The sequence below is a fragment of the Myotis brandtii genome, unplaced genomic scaffold (assembly GCF_000412655.1).
Source record: "Myotis brandtii unplaced genomic scaffold, ASM41265v1 scaffold344, whole genome shotgun sequence".
Taxonomy (NCBI): domain Eukaryota; kingdom Metazoa; phylum Chordata; class Mammalia; order Chiroptera; family Vespertilionidae; genus Myotis; species Myotis brandtii.
In genome coordinates, this window is record NW_005363247.1 from 6,227,356 (window position 1) to 6,250,570 (window position 23,215).

The window sequence follows — 23,215 nt, forward strand, 5'->3', positions numbered from 1 at the left end:
TGTAATGATTTTTACTTTGAATTTATATTAGTTCACACAAACACTCCATCCATGCTTTTGTTCCGGCCCTCCGGTCCAGTTTAAGAACCCATTGTGGCCCTCGAGTCAAAAAGTTTGCCCACCCCTGTCCTAGCCCCTAGCTAGAATTTTTTTTTTTTTGTCTACTGACAAGATACTGTGTTTAATAACTATAGTGATCAAATTGACCATCTATATATATAAAGAGCTAGGGTCCATAAAGTCCACAACGACCAAGGCTCAACTGAACACTGGAAGCCATGGCAACCCAGCACCGACTGCAGCCACTGGTGCCAGCATAGCGATCCAGCACTGACTGCCGAGGGGCCTGCAGATCAGGCCCAGAGAGAGGCCTGTAGAGAGAGAGGCAGGGTCTGATCCCCAGCCTCCGTGGAAGCTGTTGATCAGCTGTTGCCTCTCTCTTTCTCTCCCAGCTTCGCCAGCAGCCAGGCCTCTGTTTCTCTCCCTGCCTCGCGGTCTGCTGATCAGCCTCACCTCTTTGATCAGGCCCAGAGATAGGCCCAAAGACACTGACTGGTATAGAAACCAACCAATCAGAACCAAATCTGGGTGAAGTGCCGTGAGCCAATGGCTGCCTAGGAGGCGGAGCTTTTGACGCTGACTGGCATAGAAACCGACCAATCAGAACCTAACCTGGGTGACCTGAGAAGGCAGAACCTAAGGTGGGGGCTGAGGAGGGGTTTTAAGGGCAACAGCTGTTTGGTGTAAGGTGTAAGAAAGCGGTTCAATTTTTTCATGACCGGTTTAGTAGTGTATATGGCTGGCTATCAGTCCAGATATAGGGATTATGTGTTTTTGTCTGCCAAGAGCATCTCCTCCTGCTGAAAAAGGCTCCCCCCACCCCATTTAAGCAATCCTATCCTATATAATCTATACTACTAAAAGGGTAATATGCTAATTAGTCCGGGTTGACCAGACATCTTCTGGAAACCCGACTTCCTTCCAGACAAAGCCATGGGGTTGCGGGCTGGGGCAGAGGCGGTTAGAGGCGATCAGGCCGGCAGGGGAGGGCAGTTGGAGGCAACCAGGCCAGCAAGGGAGGGCAGTTGGGGGCGAGATCAGGCCAGCAGGGGAGGGTAGTTAGGGGTGATGAGGCAGGCAGAGGCAGTTAGAGGTGATCAGCCCAGCAGGGGAGGGTAGTTAGGGACGACATTAGGTCAGCAGGGGAGGCTATTGGGGGCAACCAGGGTGGCAGGGGATGGCAGTTGGGGGCGAGATCAGGCCAGCAGGGGAGGGCAGTTAGGGGCAATCAGGCAGGCAGGCAGGTGAGCGGTTAGAAGCCAGCAGTCCCAGATTGCAAGAGGGATGTCCCCGATTAGAGAGGGTGCAGGCTGGGCTAAGGGGACCCTCCTCCCCCATACATGAATTTTGTGCACCAGGCCACTAGTAAATACATAATTCTTGTTAATATTTTCATTAGGTTGTGTGACTGACATAATTCTTGTTCATATTCTCATTAGGTTGTGTGACTGCTCAGATTCTCAGAGTCTGAAAATAACGGGAAAGGCAATTCTCCTTGAAATCTTCTGGTCAGGAATTGAGACCTCTGGGCTTTTGACCAGACCAGTATATATGCTTTTGGAGTGGACTATATATTCTCACAAGGAAAAATGCAAGTCTAATGATGTAAGTAGGATTAACTTATAAATGAATAATTGTTTATGAAAAAAGTACATCTTTGAATGGTACATGTTTTTCTTCTCTTTATTCTTTGAATTACTTGAATATATTAAGAGTCTCATGCTCTACCGACTGAGCTAGCCGGGCGAATTACTTGAATATATTAAAATGAACTAAATATATCATTGTTTTCTATTTAGTTTGTCTAATTTTAAGGTAAAAGATTTTTGGAGACATGTTTCTTTGTCATCTCACATTTTGATGCAGGAGCTAGTTATTTGATTTTTAATAAGAAATCTATAGTTACTTTTTTACTTTTATACATTTCTATTCCCAAGAAACCTGTAATTTTTATAAATTTTTTTTGTGTGTTAATAAAAATTCCTACTTGTTTTTAAAACTACCTTTCTGGATGTTGAGTTATTTCCTGAACTATTTCTTTGTAGGTAGATTTTGCCTGTCATTAGAAATTTAACATAGAGTGATTTTAGTGAAGGATAGTTGGAAAGGTTAAATACAGTAAAATATGTAAAGTGCATGGCAACATATTGTGTCACAATTTGGGTGCATTATAAAAGTTGCTTTCTCCTATTCAAAATGATCTCTGCCTTTGGGACTTAACCTACTTTTTCGTGTGTTATATCATTAATTTCTGCTCATATATATTTTTTTATTCTTTTACTGTCTCTTGTACTTGAATGTTTGGATTTTTTTTTTCATTTTATTCTTTTTTTGTTGTAATTGATAATCCTCACCTGAGGATATTTTCCCATTGATTTTGCTTGTTTGTTTGTTTGTTTGTTTTAGAGATAGTGGGTATGGGAGGGGGAGAGACAGAGAGAGAAACATCAATGTGAGAGAGACACACCAATTGGTTGCCTCCTACACATGCCCCCACCAGGACCCGGGCTCAAGCTTGCAAACTAGTTACGTGCCCTTGAATGGAATTGAACTCAGGACACTTTGGTCCACAGGCTGATGCTCTATCAACTGAGCCAAACCGGCTAGGGCTCATTTTACATACACAATATAAATTGCCCTTGGAATACATCTTGAGATCCATTCCATAGGTTTTGATACTTTAGGCTGTTTTTATTTTTTTATTTTTTTCAAATTAGTTTTTACTTTCAATAATGAATTCCCCTTTGATCCAAGAATTATTTTAAGAAAGTGTTTTACATCTAAATTAATGGGTTTTCTTACTGTTAATGGATTTTGTTGGTTTGTGTATGCTTTTGTTGTTCATTTCTAATAGTGAATTTTGGTTAAAGAATGAGCCGTACATGATTTCTGATTGCTGAAATTAGCTGAACTTTTTGTTCTTTACTCCTTAAAATATTAGGGGCGAAAATGTGTTTTCTCTGTTGTTTTACAGTGTTTTCTATCAAGTTTGATAATTGTTTTAATTAACTCTTCTGAATCTACTTTGTGGATTTGTTTATTTATTTATTTATTTTTGTAACAGTTTCTGCTTTATATATAGTTATGCTTTGTTATTATTCATGACTGATAAATTATCATACTTGCCAGCTAGGTAATATTTTTGCAGGATCAGTAAGCATAGTAGTAAAGTGGAGAGCTCTTGTGTCAAATGCCATAAAGTCTATTCTATATTAAGAGTAAGGAAAATCATTTCTATCCTAATAATTTTTCTGATCCATTTTCTCTCCTCTACTATTAAAATTCCAATATTTCACCTCTTCTTTGTATCCTCTGTGTTTTTTACCCTTTTATTTATATTTTCAAGTTTTGTATATACTTGGAACATTCTGGATAGTTCTTTTCATCCAATTTTTAGTTCACTATTCTTTTTAGCTGTGTCTAATATGTTGGTAAACATGACAGTTATACTTTGAATATTTTTTCCAGTTTTAGACTTTTTTACTTCCAAATTACTATGACATATTTTTATGGCTTCTAGTTCCCTACAAAATTTTGAAGGTTTTCTTTTGTCTTTGAACATGGCAATAGTAGTTATTTTATAGTCTCTGTCTGATAATTCCATATTTGTAGTCTTTGTGGACCTCCTTTATTTGTTTCTGTTATTTGCTTCTCTTACATATTTTATATTCCCTTGCAAGCTAATTATTGCTTACTATGTGTTGTAAATTGCATTTCAGAAATTATAACAATAATTTTGTGGCAAAGACAGAATATCTTTCTCCAAAGAAAATTTCTGTTTGTTTCTGCCAGGTGCCTACCAGTTCATGACTACCCTAATCCAATGTCTAATTTAGAGGGTTCCTGTACAGTCCAAGTGAAGTACAGGGTTACAAATGCATGTCTTTGCTTCTGATTCACTTACTCAGAGGGTGAAACTCTTCAGGGTCTAAGAGTATTAGGTGTAAGGTCTTGGGCTAGGACTTTTATACTCCATTTTCCCAAGGCTCCAAAAACCACACTGCTGGATCTCAGCTCTCTTTCTGAAGTTAGAAAATATTCTTAGGGCTACTTTTGAGTGCTTCACTTGGTTTTTACCTTCCCTCTGATCTTGGCTTAGCAATTTCTCATAACTTTGCAGAAGATGTTTTACCTATTTTATTCAATATTTTTAGTTTTCTTTTATAATAGTGTTTATCTGAATTATCGAGGCCTCCCTTATCAGGAACAGAAGCCCTTACTGGTTTTAAAAATTCTATTTAGAGGGCTTTCTGAGGCATGCTTAAAAGAAGAAAATTCTTTTGAGGGTCCTATTTTTAAATTGACATTAGAAAAGGAAAATTATTTCTCTGTGTAGCTAGACTTTGTGATCAAGTAATCCTAGTATATACTAGTAACACTAATCAGGTGAATAGCCATTTTCTTGTACATATATCTGATTTTAAAAGAAATATGATTATGTAAATGTGTATAAATTTAAAATAGTCAACAGAAATAGAACTATCTACACTTCATTGCCAGTTGAGGATAGTACTTCTATACTAAAACTAAAAACATTCTTATTAATTTCCATTTGCCTTTGTGTGTACTTTGGTAGAAAATATGTCCTCATTTTTAATGTTTATTTTTTATCCACTTGATTATATAAATGAAATGGCTCACTTATGAATAAAATCAATAATAACACTAATGTTTTCATAATTTTACTAAATCACCAAAGGACTATCATGGGTAAGAATGTACCTGGGTTCCAGGTTCGTTCCCAGGTCCTGGTTGGGCACATGCAGGATCAGTGTATCTCTCTCACATTGATATTTCTATCTCTCTCTCTCCCCCCACTTCCTTCCTCCTTTCCAATCTCTAAAAAAATAGCAATGGAAAGAATATCCTCAGGTGAGGATTAACAAAAAAAGAATTTACTCAGGAGATACTGATGTCAATAGTAACAGATTTATAGATTTTTAACTTGAAGATTTTTGTTCAAATTTATAAATAAAGTCAACATATTTGTGAAGTAATGTGCAATAAATTATAGTATCGGTTATAATGTGCGAACTGGTTTTAAACTTTGCAAATTAATATTTTATTTTTCATTTTAATTGCTTAAGTTCATATAAACTGTGTTTGTATTATGTTACTTTATCTGTTAGAATTCATTCTTGTACTTAATTAAATCTTTTTGGCAGTTTCCAATTTCAAGAATTCCATGCATGTTCACAGACATCATTTTCTGTGCTGTAAAGCATTTGTTTCTTGATTTGCTAAGTTGAAGCATTCAATTTAAGTCATTAGCTAAACAGACTTCCTCAGTTTATGCTAATATTATTTTGTCATAATGTCAGTCAGCAAGTATTGCTGAGTGACACCATGGCAGTGAATTTCATTGCCGTTAATCTAAGAAAGCTTTGGGCTTTCCTTGGCAAAGAGCAGAGGTGGATTGTGTCAAGGTTATTGAGGTACAAATTTTACTAAGCTTGGTGGTTAGACCTACTTTTCTTTGTGATGTCCTTAAGTGCTGTTTCATGATATCCCTACAATTATAGGTAGAAATGGAACCCAGTTTACATTTAAAGATAAGGAACTTAAGGATAAAGAGTTTAAGTAACTTATTCAAGATATCACAGCCTGTTAGGGCAAAGCCTTAATAGAGCCCAAGTCTCTACTGTAGCATATTTTCTCTGGTTTCATTCAAATGCAAGTGTTTAAAGCAGGAAAAGGCACAGTGTGTGCATTATGTTTACATCTTCCTGACAGAGGTCCTAGAGGAGCAGTTTGTCATCTGTTGCAGTGGGATATTGTAGACAGCCCTACCTGGGAGTCAGATGTCCAAGATTCTAGTTTGTTCTACATTTTATGCTAGTCAATTTTTGGGTGATCGCCAAGTTTCTAAACTGGAGATTACTTGTACTAGCTGATCATAGAAAACTGTATTGACAGAATGTCTGGTAATAAACTTTAACATACTAGGAGTTCTAAGGTAAATAAGTCATGTGCAAATCATGTTATCTTTCATTTTTTAAATTCTTAGGGTATTCATGTTCTTTTCTTAAGTTTTAGCAGTCATTTTAGTATTTCATGATACTTTTCTATTTTGGTGTTTTATTTGCTGTTTTTTTCACTAATCCATTTCTAGAGCATATATATCCACTATGCTAGAAATAGTAGCATTGTTTATACCCTGTTAAAGTTACAGTGAATACAATCCATAGCACAGTGTCTTGGCCTTCTGTTTATATTAAATGCCACAGTTAAGAGTATATTATAAAAGGATCTAAAACCTGGATATGAAAGTGTCTTTTTATGTAAAATTTTCTATTATGGATATGTGCTATATGTTATGTATGTTTAGCTAATGGCACCCAGATAAGAATACTTTGGCAGGATCTTTGTTAATCATGGTAAGGGGACCTACAGTTATTTCTTGAAAGTACTGTAAGGCCTACCTATTTCTGTTTAATAATGGTAATATCAGGGAAAATTGAATATTAAGCAATATTAATATTTTCTTGTGTCAGGTACATGTGTACATATATTTGTGTAAGGAAAGAGGAAAAGTCCCAACTGGTTGATTTTGTTATTTTTAACTGCTGGAAGTGCTAGATTGTGGTTTTCTTTGAGGCTTATTAGCTCTGTGGGCTAACCTTCCTTTTACCTATTTAGTGTCCTACGACCAGGGATCTGAAGTGATTCTGATTTACTATTTGCTTAAGCTGGGGAGTACTTTGAGATATCAAAATCTACCAGTCTCTTTCTTTCTGAGTACTGTCTTGGCTGATACTCAGATTCACATTCTATTAGAAGGAACAGTTCTGTGGCATGGATCTTGACATGATCAGTTTGCTTGTTTAAATATAGATTTTCACTGTCCTATTTTATGTTCTCTTGACAACTTGAACCATGAGAAGTAAAACTTACTCAGAGTGATCCATGGCTTTACAAGGAATGAAATTGGCTTCCTGCAAGGTTTTGGCTAAGACCTAGTGGTTAAGGAGTCAGTTCTGGTCAGTTGCAATGCTTGGACCCTCCCAGGGTACAGAGGAGGCATTGGTAATTTTCCAGCTTACTAAGGCCAGTCCTGCTGCTTGCTTCCCAAGTCACACAACTATAACTGCAATGGCTTAAATCCAGTCCTCTAATCAAGGCAGGAAAGGAAGTGGTGCCGACACCCTCTCATGAATTCTGACCTGTCAGGATCAGGCTGCAGTCAAGATTCTGTATTGTGGTCCCTGATCATTTCAGAGGAAGAGCAGTGCTTCCCTAATCATGAAACTTAAAATCCTCGTGGCCCCATTCTTCAGAGTCTGTCGCCCAGATTCTAATGTCTAGCCTGAGAGAATACAGTGTGCTTGCTCCACAGAGTGATAGGGCAACAGGGGACCTGCACACCTACTAAGGATCCTGACTGTGGTTTTTTCCTCAGTAAACATTGTTTGGCATGCCTGATGTATGTGCTGTTTGAGCACTGTCCTTGTTTGCACAAAAAAAACAGAAATAGAACTTCAGTTTTAAAATTATTTAACTAGTAGCTTCTTGTGATAACGAATGATGCCTTAGTGAAATATTATAGGTATATATACCTGTAAGAACCTTGTCTGCTAAGGGCAAAGGAAATAAACCCAGTAGTCACTGAGGGTTCAAAGTGCTAGAGATTTCTCTGTCACTAATCCCCTATTAGGCATAGTATGATGTAGTATGATGGCAGAATTTAGCAGTTATAATCTATTTGGATACCCTAATAGTTATTAAAACCTTTTCACATGCCTTATACCCTACTGTTAATTTAGTGATTTTTTTTCATGCCTAGACAAAATACCAAAAATACAGGCATTTCAGTGACATAATTTTAATGTCATTGTGAAAAAGAGTTTATATTTCAATCAAATATTTAAAAATATTATTTCTATACTTCATTTTTATAGCTTATGTATTAGAAAGACTTTAAAATATATATTTTTATTGATTTCAGGGAGAGGAAGAGAGAGAGAGAGAGAGAAGACAGAAGAGAGAGAGCCAGAGAGAAGAGAAGAGACGAGAAAGAGAGAGAGAGAGAAACATCAATGATGAGAGAGAATCATTGATCGGCTGCCTCCTGCATGCCCCCTACTGGGGTTTGAGCCCACAACCTGGGCATTTGACCTGACCAGAATCAAGCCATAACCTCCTGGTTCATGGGTTGATGCTCAACCACTGAGCCACACCGGCTGGACGTATTAGAAAGATTTTTAAACAGTAGGGTAAATCACACTTAATATAAATAAGTAAGGTTTGTATGTCTTGCTATAGGAATTTAATAATTTTTATTATAGAAGTGATAATATAAACAACACTCATACTTTTAAAACTATGATCTCTCTACATCTCTAAGGTAATATTGGATATAATTTAATAATTAATAAATACTGATAGAATTCATATATTTTATTTTAATAATACATTTCTCATCTTAATGTTAGGTCTTCAAACATGAACTAGCCTACTTATTGACTGGAATTCTTGGAGCAGCAATAGATTATTGGATCTTCCTTGGTCTTAAAATGGGTAGAAATGTGATGCGCCACATGTCTGATGACTTAGGAAGTTATGTTTCCCTTTTGTGTGATGGTAAGTTTGTCTGTGTTTTGTTTTTCTTAGACCCATTCTGGAAATTAGTTTTGAGTTTCCTTTAGGCAGTCTGTAATCTTCAACATATCTTCATGTGAAGCTTTCCTTAAAATATTTATACACACACATACACACACACACACACACACACACACACACACACAGACAATATAAAGAGGAAGGTAACAATTACCCATAATGAATGCTCCTGCACAAAAAACCACTGTAGAGCTTTTAATATACAGTGGGGCCTTGACTTACAAGTTTAATTCGTTCCGTGATGGAGCTCGTAACTCAAATTACTCGTATGTCAAATCTTAAAGTGAACGAGTGAGACACGTGATGCTGGGCTGATGTTGTGGCGTTCACTGTGATGTTCGCTGCGCCAACTAGCAGTGGGGTATCTGAAGCTGGCTCGTAACCCGAATTTTAGCTCGCAACTCAAAGCAAAAAATCAGCCAAGAGACGGCTCATATCTCGAAAAACTCGTTAGTCAGGACACTCGTAAGTCAAGGCCCCACTGTATGTCTTTCTAGTATTTCTAAGCATTTTTACATAGTTGAGTTCATACTGTATATGTAATTTTATTATTCTCCTCCAAATGTTCCATGAGCCTTCCCCAACACACATCATTTATCAGTTTATTCTCTTCATTAGAGAAAAATATTGCTTGTTTATGTATGGTGCTTTTGAATCTCACATGGTAGGAACTCTTCAGTACCTTTTAATACTTCTGGTTCTTCAAGTTGAGGAGAAAGCATGTGCTTCTCTAACCTTACCTATGCCATGTGAACAGTTCCTAGGTCTCTTCTTGAATGAATACTTAACAGTATTAAAAAATGAAATAAATTGAATCAGAATAGTTACGTTTTAAAGTAACTTGTATTAACTTTGGTTATATCACTAGTTAAAACATTTTTCTATATACCTATTGCTGTATAATTTTTCTTATCCTATATAATCCTATATAATAAAACCCTAATATGCAAATCGACCAAATGGCGGAATGACCATCCAGACAACCTTCCAGACAAAGCCAGGGCTGCAAGGGCCGAGCCCCTTGCATGAATTTTGTGCATCAGGCCTCTATTTATAACATAAAGAGCTGCTACTATTTTTTGCCTCATTGAGTATGATAATCTAACAGATGAGCATGGATGAAGCAAATAGAAGTAATAGATTTATATATATATTTCTTAATCTTTCTTCCCATTATCTACTTTAAGGTTTTCTCTCACATAAGTTGGGGGAAGAATATTATTTTAGCAGTGTGGTGACAAAACTCATTTTTAGTGCTCACCTTATAAAAGATTTCTCCCTAACTTTTTTGGGTTTCCAGAATAAGGGAGGCTTCCATATAAGTAAGGCCTTATGTATATTCCTAAACTACAAAGCCAGTTTAGGGAACTATGAATCCTTTTATTCCTGTCTATCTGTATTTTTATCTTTATTTTTGTAATCCTAAATTCCTAAAATGAACATATTTTAAACCAAGTGAGCTTTTTCTCGCCCTCAAATATAAAAGATGATTTGTATATACTTAAAAATATTTTAGACTGCCAAGTAAAATATTCTGTTTTGTTATATGTGTTTTAATGTGTCTTTGTGTTATATAAAAGAAAAAGTTCTTGGATATGTTGTCAATCACTTTAATACTTTGTAAAGAGAATCTAGAATAAGAATCCAGGTTATAACTGGGCTCAGGATTTATTCGATAATGCCCTCTGCAAGTGAGGTATCTTCTTACACTACTGAGGTTAGAAGATTTTTATCTAAAGCATTTTATCTCCTTTTTTTTTCTTTCTGTTTCATTGAGCTGAGGGGTGATTACTGTTCCTTTTGTGGAGTAGCTGTCCTTTGTTGCATGACTTTTTAACATTTCGTAGCTCAAATTCAATCTTCCTTCAGAACCCTTTCTTATCATTTCTTTCCCACCATTCCTACTAGGTAGTTTTTTCCCTTTCTTTCCCTTCTTCCCATTTTAAATACAGCAGGATTCTGGCAGTATTTGCTTGCACGACACCTAAACATTCAGTTAAAGGGATTCCCTGTTTTAATTCCATAGTGGAAACCTATTTGATTTTGGCAGCTCAGGACAGGATTAGCAGTGGCTTTAGAGACCAACAATATAGTTATATGTGTTGTTTCCAGTATCTAGCGAAATATATTTTAGCCAAAAGCATGAAATAATGAACCTTTATATTAACAGGATTCTACTATCAATGGGGTACATTAGTTGTAGTGCTTTTTTTTACTCATATTCTGAATTTCTCTTCACTTTAAAGGAAGATGATGTTATCCACTGTTATTCTCAATTTTCACATGACAAGTTTAAACCCAACAAGTTTGAGCCTGTAACTGACTTAAGCTAAAATTAGACTTTAACATTGCCATTGCTAACATGACAATTAAAGTGTTTATTATAGAGCTGGTAGAATAATAATACACTTATCCCAAAAAGTGAACACGATGTTCTAATAATGTTCTTTTTGTCAATATTTTGATATTTTGATGAACCACTTTTTTTTTCTCTGAGAATATTCCCTCTTTTAAAAAAATATTCCTTTGTATTATTCTTCAGCTCAGTTACTATTTTTTACTTTTCCTAAGTCATTAGTAGTGATGTTATAATTTGGCTGCTCTATAACTTCTAGTTGAAGATATTGGTCCATCTTTCTCATTTATGGTATACTGGATGTTTTAGTTTTTCCTAGTCCAAAAGGAAAAAATTTATATTATGAAGTTACTCAGATTCAGATCTATTTAATTAATTTTAGTTTAATAAAATTGTTGTTAGTTGTTAATTGTTTTATGGAAAATTAAGGCAGAAGATATTTTAGTAGATAAGTGTCCATCAATCCCGCATAGAGGATTGTTTATTTCTAAACACTTTGAACAGAGTTTCCTTCTATTCTTTTTATATATTATGATCAAGTGATCAGAATTTTCTTTTTTTATGCCTACTTGAAAATTCTGATGTATTGGCTTAAACTAAGGATTGGCAAACTGTGTTTTGTAAAGTACCAGGTAATAAATAGTTTTGGCTTTACAAACTCTCCAGCAGGGATGGGGAACCTTTTTTCTGCCAAGGGCCATTTGGATATTTTTAACATCATTCTTGGGCCATACAAAATCATCAACTTAAAAATTAGCTGCTATATTTGGTTAAACATTTAATTAACTCACCCATAATGCCTTGGCAGGGCCAGACCAAATGATTTGTAACCCGTGGGCTGTATGTTCCCCACCCTTGCTCTATAGTCTCTGTCCCAGCTACTCACTTCTGCAGTTACAGTAAGAAGCAGTGATACAGAATATATAAATGAACATGGTTGTGTTCCAGTAAAACTTTATTCATAATAATAGGCAACAAGACATAGTTTGCATATCTCTAATTTAAGCTTATTTTTTCTCTTCAGTGGGAAGAAAACATTATCAAAATCTATATTTTTCACATCTTTAGATAACTTTAATAAAGCTTTCTTTGCCTTTGTTAGGCTACATCATCATCATCTTTTGCTGATAAGTATTTTTTCCAAACCTTCTTCTCCTTTTTAAAATCTCTATTCTAATCCTTCTTCATACTTCAAACCTCTTCCGCAAATTAAATTTTATGATTTACTAATTGTCTCAGTCAGAATGTTTCTATTCCTTTCATTTATTTAACATATTTTTATTGGCCCTCTAGCAGTCATTGATCTAAACACTTCAAATGCAGTGGAAGAATGAAACAAAACATGGTCCTTGCTTTTCAAGCTGCTGACCCTTTGCTGGAACTTAGGGCGAGTGTTTGTGAACAAGTGTGCTCAGGCTGTTTAAGAGGAAGCCTGGGTCTACAGCAGCCCTCCATCTCACACAGATGGAGCGCTGTTAATTTCCACATCCAGATGTTTTGGATATTCTTCCTCCAGGCCCTGGTGCTCCAGGCTGGGGAGTCCCATGTGGGGCTGGCATCCCTTATTTCACCGCCACAGCAAACCCAATTCTTTACTGCCACACATGGGTGTAGGACCAGCCCCTTTGGATCTCCCCTACTCCTGTCTGTCTCTATGTGATGACTTCTGTATTTCCTTAGCTATAGGTCTTCTGTTCAGCTAGTCTTCAGGTGGTTTTCAGGGATCTATAATTTAGCTGTAATTTTGACATGATGGTGGAAAAAGGCAAGTACAACATTTACCTACTCCACCATCTTGGCTGGAACATCAAAACTATCTGGCCATTCTGTCCAATTTTTAAAATGTATTTTAACCTATTATGTTTATTTTGCTAATTTTATTGACTTTTTTCTAATTCTATATTTTTCTAGTGTTTGTAGTTTAATCTGCCTTATTGTATAATATCACAACTTTTTTTTCTTTATTGATTAAAGTATTACATATGTGTTCTTATCTCCGCATTGCCCCTCCCCCCCCCCTCATGCTCTCACCCCCCTGGTGTCTGTGTCCATTGGTTAGGCTTATATGCATGCATACAAGTCCTTTGGTAGATCTCTCCCCCTTACCCCCCCCCTCCCCTACCCTCCTTCTGAGGTTTGAAGGTCTGATCGATGCTTCTCTGTCTCTGGATCTGTTTTTGTTCATCAGTTTATGTTGTTCATTATATTCTACAACTTTTTTATTTTGTTTGTTTTTGCTTAATTTTAGCTCTTTGGTGTCCTATTGATTGGTCTTTCTAATCCTTTATCATTCCACTGTATTATCCATTCTCTTATACAGAGAGTATTAGTAGAGAACTCATCATATTAAATAAATTTCATGGGAAATAGTCACTCTAGTTCTTTATCACTTTGAGTCATGTGTACTTTTATGCATTTGAAAAGAAGAGACTTGAGATTCTTGGTGTTTTTGTTTTATCATTTAAAATTTATACTTTTCCTCCCACTTACCATAGTAGGGTGGGCACAAACTTCTATGAAATCCTTATACATTCTCCTGTGTTACATTTTTCTGTTTTTCCTCCTTCTCTGCAGTGTCAGGATTCATGGGTTTTGTCAGGGGAAGGGGTATAATTTATTTCTTCCTATAAGCTCAAGATTGATCACTGCAAATTAAATACACTTGTACCCATGTAAAAAACAAGTACTGGTTTTCCAAAGGTGCAACCCTGTTGTGGGAAGAGATCTTGAACATTAATTGGAAAGTATAGTAATAAATCCCATGTCTATCTATTCATATATCATCAGTCTATTCAGATGTACATATATAATTTCAAGACTTTTATTTAAAATAATAAAAAGTAATGATTGTTTCAAATGTGAGAACATTACCATAAAACAATTTCTCATCAAAGGCAAGGAATAGGAATATTATCTATTTTTCATGGTTTAAAATTATGTGGGTGAATTTTACTGGTGTAGAAATCATGAATAAAATCTATGAAGGAGATAGTCTATAGAAAGAAATTTTATTGGGTATAGCAATAACTATATTTACTTCTCTTGTTTTCTACAGACTTTTCTTCACAGGAATTAGAGATTTTCATTTGTTCCTTTTCCTCCTCTTGGCTTCAAATGTTTGTTGCAGAGGCAGTTTTTAAAAAGTTGTGTTTACAGAGTTCCATCAGTATTTCTTCTGAGCCACTCTCTCTTCAGAAAATGGTAAGCACCACTTTTAATTTCCAAAAAGTGATTCCGTAAATTCAGTATTAAAATATTCTTAATTGTTTCTAATAATTATAGCATATTAATCATAAATCTTTAAATCTATATATGAGTATGTAATAATTGAGTAATTAGTGAATAGAGAGTTTAATTACTTGAGAGTAATTAAGGATTGATAGTAGAAAAACAACAACAAGAATCTTCATGTCCTAATCATTTGCCATAGCACATAAGATTATTATTTTTGGAAAGACTACTGTCATTTATGACAACATGGATAGACCTTAAGAATATTATGATAAGCGAAATAAGTCAGCCAGAAAAAGCTAAGAACCATATGATTTCACTCATATGTGGGATATAAAACTGAAACTCATAGACACAGACAACAGTATGGGATTACCAGAGGGAAAAGGGTGAGGGGGTAGTAAAGAGTAAAGGGGGCCACATATATAGTGACAGAAGTTGATTCGACTTTAGGTGGTGGGGACGCTATGAAATATACAGATCATATTATAGAAATGTACACTTGGAACCATATAATCTTATGAACTAATATCACCCCGATAAATTTAATAAAAAAAGAAGACCTAGACCTGAAAAATATTCTATGTAGTATTTAATGGTATTTAAAATTACAAATGGTTCCCAAGGTTCCTGTTTATTCTGTATATACACACGTAAGCTATATTTGATCCAAGTTTTTTCCAGTTTTTTCTTGGCTTTTTTCTTTTAGACATTGATTTTAGAAAGAGAGGAAGGGATAGGGAGAAAGAGAGAAACATCAGTGAAATATCAGTAGGCTACCTCCTGCACACCCCCTACTGGGGTTTGAGCCCACAACTCAGGCATGTGCCCTGGCTGGGAATCGAATCAGAGATCTCTTGGTGCACATGGGACAACGTTCAACCAACTGAGCCACACCAGACAAACCACTTGGCAGTGGTTTACCTCATTAATATCTAGTATTTCCAGCAGTTTCTTCAACAAATGAGAAACATTGTTTTTAATTGGTCAGATTGGGCAAATCTGTTTTTGCAACAATCCTTGTCTTTAACAACTTTTGCACTCTTTATTCTGTTTATTCCAGACTTGTTTTCTGTTGAAGGAAGACATTACTAAAATGGAAGTGACAAAATACCAGTTGTACATACACCATAAATATTTAAAATATGCAAATGAATTATAACAGGTTGGGAATAAGACTAATCAAAAGAACTTTTCTAAATGAGCATCACAATTGAATTTGAAAAAATAATTATTTTTAAGAAGGCATTTTTTTTTTAATGTACGTCATATGTGGAACTCGTAGCTTTCTTATTAGCATGCTCAAATTAGATTGGGTGATAACCATAGTGATGAAGACAAGAAAATATAAACAAAATTATATGGTGAAATGAATCAAGTAATTTTTACTGCTTCCCAGGTCTTTGTGGTGGATAAACTAATACATTATTCTTTTTCAACAGTTATATTCATATTTGCCAGCTGTGGGGAAAACTGGTGTGCATGGTATTGGAAAGATGCAGATACTAAAGAAAAAAGAACAGCGACCTTGTCTTGAATCTCAGAGGGCCTTACTAATGCTGAATGGTGCTAAACGGAAACAAGTTGAAGGGCTACCAGAGTTACGGTGTGTAATGCTTATATGCCAAATATACTTTGTTTTAGAGACAGCTCTTTTCTGAAACATTCCTTGAATTTTATGATTATCTGTGATATCTTCTGAATTATATTGATTAGCAGAAACTCAGTTTTATACCTATAAATGCACATGATCCAGAGTTTCCCTTTCTTTAATTCAGGGCATATGCTTTCTTTCTATAAGATTAAGTGCTTTCCAAAAGAAATAAAACTATTCATCACATTATTGCTTCACACAATTTTTGTCCTATGATTTAATTTACTACTCGCATATAATAAAGGTGGATTTCAGAATATATAGTCATGTGAGATACTTTGAGAGCTTGTTTGGAGGTTCTAGCAGGGGAGCGGGTCATGTGAGATACTTTGAATTGGTATAATAGCTACCTCCCAAATGAGAAACTTTTCTATAGAAGTTTGTTATATAAAACTCAGAAAACCAGAAATATTTTTAGGAAGAAGAGAATAGGATCAGATATTAAACCAAGAATGGGGAGCAGAGGCCTGCATTTTAATTTTTGCATTTTGCTTTATTCTCTCTGCCAAATATCATTTGTTTGGTCTCTTCTCTACATGACATTTCATATTCATAAACTTTTCAGTGGGCAGTTGGGGTACAAAGTTAATAATATGAAAATTAATATATAAAATTTGTTTCTGTACACTTGAAATAAATGTAAAAATAGAAAGCAGTAAAGATTTGAATGAATAAAAGGGTTTAAATTAAAAGAGGGCCAGATTTTTTAAAATACCCACCATCTAATGTATACTGCCATGCCTTGGTGAAAAAAAAAAAAAGGCTTTTACATTTCTTACTTTCTTTTCAGAGAACTGAACCTTGCTAAATGTTCCTCATCATTAAAAAGGTGGAAAAAGAAGTCAGAAGGAGAATTGTCTTGTTCTAAGGAGAATTGCCCCTCTTTAGTAAAAAAAATGAATTTCCACAAGACTAATTTAAAAGGTATTTCAAATGTCTCAAATAATATATGCTAGGAACTTTTCATGGTTGTAATCAGTATTTGCAAGTTTTGTACACTGGCCCTGATGAGTACCTGAACTTAACTGTTAGAGTAGGTCCAGGAAACATTTTTCTGAAAAGTATTATTTTTTTGAACTGTCATTTATTTGAAGAAAGTAATTTTTAATACCCAGTATAATAGAGTATTCCTTCCCTTCTTTTCTCCCCCTGTCTCTCAAATACAAAACACAGTGTATATAGCTCACATTGGTTTTCCCAGACTTGCCCTCCTTACTTTTTCTATCTCAACCTGTGCTGCTTAGGATCAGTGTCTTTTGATTTGAAAGTATAATTCAGTCTTCATCTCTCTCAGTCCTAGACATTTTGTGAACAAAGAATGAGGACTAGGCTATGTTACATAGCTGTGTTAAACATATGGACTCTTTTCTTCCAGGCATTGAGCCCAGACTATGAAATGTGTTTGGCTTTTGGTTCTAACTATACTGGAACCTCAGTACTTAAAGGATGGAGTAACAAGAATAGTGTTGTAATAATTCACTCCAGCACCTCTTTTACTTAGGCATCTCCTAACTCACAAATATAAGTTACCTTTTACAAGTCTATTCTTGGTCAAAGTAAACTTCTGAGTCTCTTATGTGTAGTATTGTCTTTTTAATTCAAACATCATTATGACACCAGTGGAAACTGTAATAGTGAAGCTCTTATACCCTTTCAACATGATATAAGTTCATAATTGCATATCAAAAATTCAAAATAACTGCTCATTTGGCTCAAAATGTGAAAAAAATGTATTAAGTGAAAACTCGGGTATTAACATCACAAAACAGTGTCCTTTTTCTTTGTTTATTGTGTCAGAAAGTAAAATGAATATGAATGACTAGGCTGAACAGCAGAAGGAACTGGGAGGGAAAAGAAAATTGAAAAGTAGTAGAGAAAAACTTTAAAAGCTTTTCAGTGCATGTAAAAGAATGTTTTGGTAGAAGTTACAGAGATAGTCTATAAGAACACTGAAAATGTGCTTAGTACTTTACAGCAAGAAAAAATTTGATTCAGTATTTCATTTGTTTTTTAAGTACTTTTAAGTTTTTCTTTTATTCCCCTTACTTCAAAAGATCACTTATATCTTACTAATCTTGGTTATAGCATTGATAGATGTAGACTGTTTTAACCAGCAGGCACTAATTGCTTTTCTCCTAGAAAAAACTTTGCCATTCTATTTGTCACTCTTGTTCGGCTTTAAATGGTGCTAGGGATTTTTTTATTTGTGTGTGTGTGTGTGTGTGTGTGTGTGTTTATATTAAGATTCCTCCATTTCTCCTTCTCTGTGCTGCTGTAGCCAAGCCAGACAGCCTATTGAGAAGCAGCAAACCATCTAATGGATTTGAAGTTCTTGAGTGTGTAGAGGCACTCGTGCTTAGCCAGAAACATTCATTTGAATTAAGCTATAAATGCTGTATTAAAAAGAGCCATACATTTAACGTAGGTTCATGAATAAATTTAAGAGAGGGCAATTGCACTTTAAACTTTTATTGCTACAAAACCGAGTATTTTTGGTGTTCTCTGATCATTTGGGGTTTTATAGCAGGATTGAAGCTTTAAACCTTGAACTATGGGGAGACAATGCCTGTGTTAAATCTTTTGCAGTAGAATTTCATTGCTGCATTGCTGATAGAACAGAAGCTCTGTGGATTGGTGGGGCTCCCTCCCCCTCTTTATTTAATGCGAGATGTTTAAACCAGTGAAAAGGAATACTCAATAAATTATGTTATGGGGCCAGATCTCCTAGTTCATGCCCTTTGATTATTTTCTTTAGTTGCTATCTTGTCTTCTCTGGAATAATCTATTAATATTTTATGGCAGGAGAAACAGCCCTCCATAGAGCTTGCATAAATAACCAAGTGGAGAAATTGATTATTCTTCTCTCTTTGCCAGGAATAGACATTAATGTTAAAGGTAAGTTCTAAATCTTTGTGATCTAATCCAATATCTTAATATTTGTGATATTAAATAATTAAATGTCAATGTTAAGAAAAATAATTTAAGTATATTTTCCTAACATATCTTTAAAATATTACCAATAGCAAAACCAAGAAATTTATTATAAATTGATTTATAGCTAGTAGTGCAGAAACATCTTTTGATGTTCATATTTTTATCAGATCCCAACATCAATGTTCTAAAATTGTTTTAATATATTTAAATTTATTTTCCTTACAGTTATAAATATGATTGCACCCTAGGCATTTTTATCAGAGCATTCTATTTGTATATGAAGCACCTAGAAAGTCTCACTGACAAGAGAAGTAGAGTATCATTACTTCACTACCTAAAGTCCTACTTTTGCTGTTTTAAAACTTGTCTTGATTTTTAATGTAGACAATGCTGGCTGGACGCCTTTGCATGAAGCCTGTAACTATGGCAACACAGTGTGTGTCCAGGAAATTTTGCAACGTTGTCCAGAGGTAGATCTGCTCACTCAAGTGGACGGGGTGACTCCTTTGCATGATGCACTGTCAAACGGACATGTAGAAATTGGCAAGCTGCTGCTCCAGCATGGGGGTGAGTGCATTTATGCTAAGCGGGTTTTGATAAATTATCCAGTTTTTTATTCATCTCTCAGAGGTAGATAACATTTTATATATTTAAGATCTGTAAGGAAAGATGCTTTATTTTATATTAATGAAAAAATAAAGAAAAAAAGTCTCCTAGAATCTGAGCACCTTTTATTAAGAAGGAATTAAAAGCCTTTTCATAATATTTATTTATTTATTGTAGAATTAAGCCTGTTTAAGTTTGTGTATGAAAATGTATTTTTAATTGAGTGTGTTTGTTTTAAATTAATCCTCATACTTAAAGTGTGTAATGTCTTTGTGAAATAGCCATTTCTGAAATCTTATTAATAAATGGATATAAATGTTCAATTGTGATTACTTGGATTTTTCATTCTTGTTTCATTTCCTATATATAACTGCTAACTCAATTTTTTTTAATGAGTCATTTCTTTACAGACTCTTAAAAAAAAGTATCTTAGAATATCTTCATTCACATTTTGCAGTCAATTAAGTTAAAGTAGGATGATTTTTAAAAGGTAATAAATGTTGTGCAGGGATTTGGTAATGGAGGCAACTTGAGCTTATATTCACCTACTGCTTTTTCTGCTGATATTTTATCCTTGCTTTCATTACCCCACCCCTGTTCAATGACATTCTTCTTATATATGAACTTAATAATATAAATTTTACATCAAAATATTCAAAGCAGATTTGCATTTTAAAAGAAAAACAAAGGAAAACTGATGACTAGCTTACAATGCAAAAGTAAAGATTTATATAAATGTACTGGGGGTTTTTTAATACTAATTTTAACTTGAAATTTAAAATTTCTTTCTCTCATAATTAAAGCTATTTGATTCTGCATGAAAATAAAAAGCATATTTTCTTTTGATGTCTTTTTACACTATATCTCTCTCTAAGAAAGGCTGTACAGCTTGGCAGCTTAAGATATTTGGTTATTTATAGTCTTCTCCTGCCCCCTAAAGGCCTTCATGTGTGTGTTTTACTGACACCATTTTATAATAAATATATTTTTCAGTACATTTTTTAGTACTATATGTTTATTGAAACATAATGTTCTATCTTCTAAGTGTTTTATTTTTCTATTCAACCGTGTATCTGACATCCCAAGCCAATATTTGGCCTTGCTTCAAATATTCTAAGTGATAGAACAGCCATTAGTATATTAAGTCCAAATCTTCAGAACAGCATTATACCAACCAATGTGAATTTTTCTAGGGTCCTTGGTTAAAATGAGTCCCTTGTCCTAAGAGGAAATCTACTTGTACTTGCATTTATCAAAGTCCTTTGTCAGTCATACAGACTTATCTTTGCTTTAGTCATATTCTAAGTTTGGACTTGTCAAATGCTTTGATACCATCGTTTTAATAACTATATTACTTTTTCATTGTGAGTCACTCAGTCTTGAGAGCAATAACTTTAAGAGTTTATTTGTGTCTCTAAAATCTTTACTTTTGGTATCTCGTGTGTCTGCAATGTTTTGGTAATTTTTTAAAATATGTTTTTATTGATTTCACAGAGGGAGAGGGAGAGAAAGATAGAAACATCAATGATTAAATTGATCAACTGCCTCCTGCATGCCCCCTACTGGGGATCGAGCCTGAAAACCCAGGCATGTGCCCTGACCAAGAATCCAATCATGAACTCCTGGTTCATAGGTTGATGCTCAACCACTGAGCCACACTGGCCAGGCAATGTAATTTCTTTTAACAGGAGTAACTTGTAGCACTTTTTTTGAAATATCAACATAATGAAAAGAAACCTAATACTGATTTAGAATTCTCTTTTTCATAAATTACACGTGAATCATATCATCAGTGGTTGATCTTTTATATGAAATATATTTTATATAGACCCCCACATATATCTGGTCACATCATTAAAAATTTTAGTAGGTATAAACTATGCACTTTCTGTGTCAAAATGATCTGTATCATATAGTAAGACCTGATTGCCTGCTAATACTAAAAACTTTCTATTTTATGGCAAAGTATATAAATAATTATAGGAGTTGACTGACATATATACAAATATTTCTGTACTTTACTATGTGACCAAATACGGAGTTATTGTTTTGCTCTTCCTTCATCATCCTTTACTATGTAGAGGACACACTCTATTGCCAGTGGTTTCTAAGTAGACGGTTAGAAGATGGGTTTAGCTAGAATAGATGGATGAAATCTGAGTTTGACCCAGAAGAGTTAACACTTTATTTTTTTAACATCAGTTACCTATACTAAAAATTGAACATGAACAATGATAATGAAAGATTCTGTGTTTGTGCAAGGTTTTGCAGCCTTTGCACTGCTGCACTCACCTGTCATCAATGGAAGGGGCGCTACTTTTCCCCTTGGTTTATGAGATACTTTAAGACTCTTACACAATTTAAGATGAATATTTTAGTTAATGTATTCTAGGAACATTGAAATTTTTATTTCAAGATGACAATTTATGAAGTTTCATAAAAGTTTTTTAAAATTATAATCATATATATTACTTAGGCAATTCTCATTAGGCAATGGACTAGAATTTTGGTTTCTCTAAACATACCTTTAGTCAGTCAATATGTATAGCCAGTTAATGTCAACATGAATTAGTACAAAATATGATTGTAAACAGAGCCCTGCGTGCTTTAGATAAAAGGAGAGAGAAAACAGCTCTTAAGCTGCCAAAATAAAAATGGTTTAACATTTTGCATTCTTTTCACAGGCCCAGTGCTCTTACAGCAAAGGAACTCTAAGGGGGAACTGCCCTTGGATTATGTTTTATCATCTCAAGTCAAGGAAGAACTCTTTGCTATCACAAAAATAGAAGATACAGTGGAGAACTTTCATGCACAAACAGAGAAACATTTTTACCACCAGCAACTTGAATTCGGCTCATTTTTACTTAGTAGGATGTTGTTAAATTTTTGTTCAATTTTTGATTTATCTTCAGAGTTCCTCTTAGCTTTCAAAGGGTTAACTCATCTAAATGAAATGCTTATGGCTTGTAAGAATTATAAGGAAACCACCAGTGCTCATACTGACTGGTTGTTGGATCTTTATGGTAAAAATATAAAGACTTTGCTGAAACTCCCAAATATTCTTAAGGAACTCCCTGAGAATTTAAAAGTCTGTCCTGGAGTACACACTGAGGCCTTACTTGTGACATTGGAAATGATGTGTCGGTCAGTCACAGAGTTTTCATGATGATGCCAAAAAATATGAGTCAACTTTCTAAACCTGCTCAGTTTGCTTTGTCATTTACCTGCTCATTAACATATTTTGATTTGATTTATTGACAGAATTTGCATCCTGTATGAATTTTAAAAGCACTTAAACAACTTGAACAAAACTATAGTTTAGGCTTTTCAGTCTTTTTCCAGTGTGGAATTTGACTCAAAAGTAAAAAAAAAAATAGTTTTGCTTGATATACACTACTTTCTTTCATCTTTATGATTATTTTTGTTCCAAAAGTGATATTATTTATTTATATTGTATATGTAAAAATTTTTTTAATTTAAATATTTTTTTCCAATCAAACTGTAATGTTCTCTATTCCAGGTGTTCCAGGTCTTAGAATCATGGCAAGGATATTCATGCAAATATTCACCTATAAACATGTAGTTCGCTGTTTCTTCTCTGTAGACTCTTGGACTAAAGTATCTATTTTAGTTTTGTGTGTTTCTAAAATAAACATTTCTAAAATTACAATAATTCTTTTGTTTTTTAAGTGCAGTGGATGTGCAGAGTTTAACAATATGATCCCTTGGTCTATTTTATTATATCAGTTCACATA

General features: G+C 34.5%; 1 protein-coding gene across 3 annotated transcripts in view; it reads left to right on the forward strand.

Annotated features, from left to right (window-relative positions):
- SLF1 (SMC5-SMC6 complex localization factor 1) overlaps positions 1–23,133 on the forward strand; it is a 66,534-nt gene extending 43,401 nt beyond the window's left edge. For 2 of the 3 annotated variants that reach the window (XM_014543967.1, XM_014543968.1), the window contains 8 exons: positions 1,500–1,665; positions 8,493–8,640; positions 14,091–14,236; positions 15,709–15,872; positions 16,711–16,844; positions 18,723–18,815; positions 19,239–19,421; positions 22,145–23,133. In XM_014543967.1, the coding sequence (XP_014399453.1) occupies positions 1,500–1,665; positions 8,493–8,640; positions 14,091–14,236; positions 15,709–15,872; positions 16,711–16,844; positions 18,723–18,815; positions 19,239–19,421; positions 22,145–22,626 (1,516 nt within the window). In that variant the 3' untranslated portion in view covers positions 22,627–23,133. The remainder of the gene's footprint in view (positions 1–1,499; positions 1,666–8,492; positions 8,641–14,090; positions 14,237–15,708; positions 15,873–16,710; positions 16,845–18,722; positions 18,816–19,238; positions 19,422–22,144) is intronic. The other variant, XM_005871508.2, reaches the window with a different exon arrangement.
- Positions 23,134–23,215: the final 82 nt, after the last annotated feature.